Below are 6,000 nucleotides of genomic sequence, written 5' to 3'. Positions count from 1 at the left end.
TCTACAAATTACAACTAGAGCACTTGCACAAGAGTTGGAAGTTTTAAAAAAAAGTTTATGACAATTTTTCATTGAATAAATATTGATAACGAGAAATCTTACTTCTATCTTCTTTCTGTGTCTATTAAAAAAAAAAAAAAAAACGTTTGGAATTGTCCAGACAATGCAATAAATTAAAGCTGAATTCATTCATTTTAATCATTTTTTTTTTTTCAAAACGTTTTACTTTTCGTATTCAATTAAACTGCCAATCGTGTTATTCTCTAGCTGATTCTATTCAATCCATAGATAAGAATCCGACAGGTACTACCACTTTTCTAGGACAGGCATTTGATTAGACAATAAAAAACACATCTGACAAAAATACAAATATATATTCACTAGTGGAAGTAGCTGTATAGAGTTTAATTTTTGAAGATCTAACATAAATAACCTTTGTGAATTGACGACAGAGTTGAATTTTAATTTAACCCAACTTGTATTTACGTTACATGTGCAGGATTCACTCCTAAACTAAGTAGAGTGATTGTGTAGATTGGTGATTTTGTAAACCAATGCATTTCAGTTGAAAACATTACGTATTTACATTCTCGTATCAATTCCAAAAGTTACGAAAACTGATCCAGTAGAAAAATGGTTACAAGTAAAGATAAAATTTATCGAATTAATGAGTTTTATCGTATGTTTTAATGCAGAAAGAGTTCCAAAGTTTCTAAGGGAGGTAACTGCAATCGATTAATTTGACAATTTGACATTTCAAAATAAAAAATGTTTGAACATTTATTGGGGATGAGTTTTTAGTTAAAAATGCATCTAGAACATCTAACGGATCTTTTTTTTTTTTCATAATTTTTCGAATTTATACTAATTTTAATATATAAGTAAATAACATTTAAGTAAATAACATTTAAGTAAATAAAATTTAAGTAAATAGTGTTTTAACGTGAAAAGTGGTGGTTTAAAAGATCACTAATCTACACAAGCCCGATTAGTAGATATCTATAAATTATGGAACACAATTGCTTTGCATAAGGGGTTGTAATGTTGGCTAGGTTTAGTTTCATTTTGTTTTATGCAAGGGAGCATTATTGTTGTAGTGTCCCCTGTTGATTTTTACTCTTGCCAAATGTTTTCAAATATTTTATTGTTTACACTGGTGATCTTTTTAACCAACACATTTCAGGTGAAAACATTATGTATTTACGTGTCATGTTGAAATTAGTATAAATTTAAAAAAACTTACAAAAAATGAACCAATAGAAAATAATTACATATTTACAAATAGAATTTATCGACTTATCGAGTTTTATTGTGTTTTTAATGTGGAAACAAGTCCCTATGACAAAAAAGGGGGATAAACCTTTTCTTAAACTGAAAAATTATGATCCATTTTCAAACCAACGCATTTCAGAACATAATCGTGTTTTTTTGTTTTTGGTTTGTTAAAAATACATCTATCACATCTATTTGGATTGATTTTCGTAATTTTTTGACTTTACACTAATTTTGACATGGATATGTTCCCATTTACTTGCCTCCCCACGAGGGCAGAGTTAGACATAAATCCAGCTACCCCCCCCCCAAAAAAAAAAGGCTCTCTGGATAGGAACAAAAATAAAAATCGTCTCGGTCATAAAGGATTCCTCCTCCACTGACCGAGGACAGAAAAGATGAAGTAGAATCAAAACAGATACTACACTGTGATCTTGGCCTAAAATGCATTGGTTTAAAAACTCACCAATGTAAAACAAGTCCCCAAAGAGTTTTATTATTCATTTACGATAAAAGTTATATTGCCGATCACAGTTTCATATTATTATTGGGACACATCCTATTTAATCCATCGATGAGACCCTGGCAGGTACGACCACTTTTCCAGGTGAGATCGGACCTGGGAGCAGTGGTTACAAAGGATTAGAGCTGTATTAAATGTGTTCTTTCAGGCCAACACTGTGACTATAAACAAGCCATCAATTATTAAGTCTCAAACTTCCGTTTCAAAATTAAACTCACACATAAACATGGCAAAAACAGTCACAATTGTGTATATACATTCATTTAGAAATCACATTTTGGAATTGGTCACACTCCAATCTTTTTTTTTTTCTTGTACTCAAAGTTTGCCGTTAAAACTCGACCGCAATACAAGAATGCAGATAAGTTTTGACAAAGAAAAAAATTTAAATAGTTTTTTTTTGTTTTGTTTTGTTTTTGCTTTGTAGGTCTCGTGATTACACAGTTCATAAAAGTGTGCGTTTATTAAAGCTAGAAACGTAGACAGCCACAAGCAACAGATTATGAAGAAGAAAAAAAAAATAATGCTAGTATGTTATTTCAGGTGGCGTCACTTTTTCCTGAATTTTATTTATTTTTTTTTTTAAAGAAATGTTCATTGTGAATTTCAAGTTCCCCACCCATCCCTGTGATGTTTTGTTCCGAAGGAAACCAGCGTCTGTGAAAATTTGTTATTTAGCTTTTCCAACCTTGTAGGCACGTCAAACGACCGACGGAAACTGAAAAAAAAAAAATAAATAAAATAAAAAAAATTTTTATTAATTTATTTAAATTGTTCTACAAACATCATTACACTCTAGACTTCATCTTCTGAGGTTATCAAATATAAGCCTGTCTTCAAAATTAACGTCTCACGTTTATCGTTAAATCGAATGATAACCATTTGCCAGAGTTATCTCCCTTAGATTAAATATATTTTCTTTGCAGGATTATGCCCCTTTAAATCGAGTTCTAATTAATAAAAAAACTAACCACCTTCTCCAGAGCATTTTTTTTTTAAATATAAAAATCATTTTTTTTTTTAATTATTAAATCTTTTTTCAAAGACAGAAATTGATTTTTTTTCATTGAATAGGGATTTTTTTTAATTGAGGATTTAAATCTTAAGAAAAATGATTTTTTTTAAAGAATGAAAGCTTTCAAAAAGAAAGAAAGTCATTTTTTTTAATGTAAGAATTATTTTTAATTGACAAATAAATTTTAACTGAATAATTGTAATTTATAATTATAATATAATTATATGTATTTATGATTATCTTTTATATATAAAATTATATAATAATTTAATAATTTATAATTATAATAAATTTTAACTGAATATTCAAATCTTTTAGAGAGAAAAAAAATGAATTTAAAAAAAAAAAAAATAGAAGCTTATAAAAAAGAATGAAATCTTTCAAAAAGGAAAGTAAGCTTTTTTGATAAAAATAAGAATTATTATTTTTAATTTGTTATTAACACTGAAGAATGAAACCTTTTTTTTTAAGAGGGAAATAAATTATCTTTAATTTAAAGAAATATTTTCATGCAACTCATAAAATCGCAATTTTAAAACAGAATTGTAACTTCCCTGATGCAAAAAAAAAAAAGACTGAGTAGCATTTTTTTTTTTAATGTAAGAAATATTATTTTTAATTGGCAAATAAATTTGTTATATACACCGAAGATTTAAAATCTTTTGGAGAGAAAAACGAATTTTTTTAAAAGGGAAACTTTTTAAGTGAAAAGAATTAAATCTTTCTAAAGGGAAAGAAACCTTTTTAATTGAAGAATTATTATTTTTAATTGACAAATTTTTACTGTAAAGAGGGGGAATAAATTATTTTCAGTTTAAAAAAATATTTTCATCCAACTCATAAAATGGCAATTTTAAAATAGAAGTGTAGCTTCCTCGATGCTTACAAAAAAGAATGCCACTTTTCTTTTCTTTTTAATGTAAAATCTATTATTTTTAATTGACAAAACTGAAGATTTAAAATCTTTTTGAAAGTAAAATTAATTTTTTAAATGGAAGCTTTTAAGGAGAGAAGAATGAAATCTTTCCAAAAGGAAAGAAACCCTTTTTTTTTTCATCCAACTTATAAAATGGCAATTTCAAAACGATTGTAATTCTACCGATGCTTACCTTTGTAAACATCATCCCTGCATACCAACTGTACATCATATTTTCATTCGGAAAGTACAAAGCATGTCCAAAATAAGGGGAATCTTTTGTTCTGAAAAGATAATTAAATACACATAAGTTATGCGTAAAACATCTTAAAATTAAAATAATTTTTACTTGTAAGGCAGGCAACCTTGGGAAAAAAAAAAAAAAAACATTTGATGGGTTGCACACATGCAAATGATATCAATGTGAAGAATTTGTGACTTTCCACGATTATCTAATGGAATACATAATTTGACCCAGAAATACGTGAGCAGATATCGGTCAAAAGGATTGAAGCAATAGACAAAGGAAATATTAAACATTCCAATAGGAAAAAAGAATGTTTTTATAAATAAAATCATCACAGAGAAAAGTCAGTCAGTCAGAGAGAGTGAGGCTGCGGCACCATTTCTTCATCTCCCGACAACCACATACCCACCCACCCCTACACCTTTCAGAAATATCAAAATAATTTGTCATCAAAAAACTCAAAATGAAGTAGACAAAACAAAAAAGTTCAAAAATATTTTTTTCATAAGATCCAATAAGAAAAAAAATTTTAACTACTTAAAACACTAATATTTCTTTAAAAAGATTTTTTAAATAACCAAAAAATATTTCTTACAAAAATTTAAAAATTACCAAATAATATTTCTTACAAAAATTTAAAAATTACCAAATAATATTTCTTACAAAAATAAAAAAGAAAAATACTAAAAACATTTCTTACAAAAATAAAAAAAATGAACAAAGAATATTTCTTACAAAACAAAAAATATTAAAACAGAATATCATTGAACTAACCTTTTGGTTTTTTCGTTTTTCACTACAAATGTCAAACCAGTTCGACTGAAAGAAAACAAAAATATAAAAATATAAAACACTTTTTGTGTTTGTTTTAGTCATCTCAAACAAGATATATTGTCACCTGAATATAAGGGGCTACTATTTGGAACAAGCCACGCATGCATGGTCCCCCTCTGGTGTTGCATGTGAGATGACGCCACAAAAATAGTGAAGAAATCATGAATTTGAGAAGTGTGAAGGGCCAACGTTGCCTTCAAATTTTCACTAAGTTTCAGAAAAATCTAATGGATGGGGCAAAAGTTATAGGGTAAAAAGTGTCATTGTTTGCATTTTTGAGGCATTTGTGACCCCTTTTAAGCTTCTGAGAATGCCAAATCCCAGTGAAAATGGTCAAACGATGCAGCTTCACGTCTTAAGACATGTATATTTGAATTCAACACCATGGAAAACTACTATACAGACATATATATCAAGTATGTGAGTAATATGAAAAAAAGAGCTCCAAAAAGGCATTTTTTTTAGTCCTAAAAGCCCCAGGGGTATGCAAACCAGAATTTTGCCGGGGTCACCCATACTAAATTTATATCAAGAACAATAGTCTCCACTTTTTGGCCAAGTTTCATGAAAATCTAATGGATGGATCAAATGCTATGGGACAAAAAGTGTCATTTTTGGCCATTTTGAGGTCTTTTTGACCACTCTTGACCCACTGAGGGTGCAACGGGAATTTTCATAAAAATTTTTGTTTTACTGTGCACATCTATTTAATGAAATGCAATTTGTGGCAAAATTTCTGGAAAAATGCACGGTCATTTGGCAATCGTTCAGACTAATGGACACACGGACACCACTAAAAACATAGGTCCCTCTCCGATAAATCGGGCGAGCAACAAAGTTTAGAGGAACACCATGTAGGGAGTTGAACAGCAAGAGGTCTTCACATCACACTTAAACTTCTGCATGTCAGTACCATCAGGGAAGCAGGAACTCTGGAGGAAATTATAAAGTCTAGCAGTCCAAGGGAAGAAACTATTAGAGTAGAAGACTTTCCGGCATCTTGGGACCTTAATGATGAAGAGGTGGGATTTTGATGCTTATCGGAAGTATGTATATCATCCAGACAACAGTATTCTCATAAGATTCAAGATGAACTCCAGACAGAATGTTCATTTGTTTTATATCAACTTTTTTCGAGTTATTTAATGTTGACTCCATTTGGTTGTTTTATTTTATGGCATATCAACCTCTTT

The 6,000-nt window shown here is 29.2% G+C and overlaps 1 protein-coding gene across 3 annotated transcripts in view; it reads right to left on the bottom strand.

Annotated features, from left to right (window-relative positions):
* Nucleotides 1–1,287: 1,287 nt before the first annotated feature.
* The window catches only part of LOC145266631 (arf-GAP with Rho-GAP domain, ANK repeat and PH domain-containing protein 2-like), a 277,212-nt gene continuing 272,499 nt past the window's right edge, over nt 1,288–6,000 (bottom strand). For all 3 annotated transcript variants that reach the window (XM_080122551.1, XM_080122552.1, XM_080122553.1), the window contains 3 exons: nt 4,748–4,792; nt 3,920–4,010; nt 1,288–2,513 (listed from right to left, as the gene is read on the bottom strand). In XM_080122551.1, the coding sequence (XP_079978677.1) occupies nt 2,496–2,513; nt 3,920–4,010; nt 4,748–4,792 (154 nt within the window). In that variant the 3' untranslated portion in view covers nt 1,288–2,495. The remainder of the gene's footprint in view (nt 2,514–3,919; nt 4,011–4,747; nt 4,793–6,000) is intronic.

The sequence above is a fragment of the Euprymna scolopes genome, chromosome 41 (genome assembly GCF_053919585.1).
Source record: "Euprymna scolopes isolate OS-2025 chromosome 41, ASM5391958v1, whole genome shotgun sequence".
Lineage (NCBI taxonomy): Eukaryota > Metazoa > Mollusca > Cephalopoda > Sepiida > Sepiolidae > Euprymna > Euprymna scolopes.
Note: the sequence above shows the minus strand (reverse complement) of the source record. Positions and strands in the feature narration are given on the sequence as shown.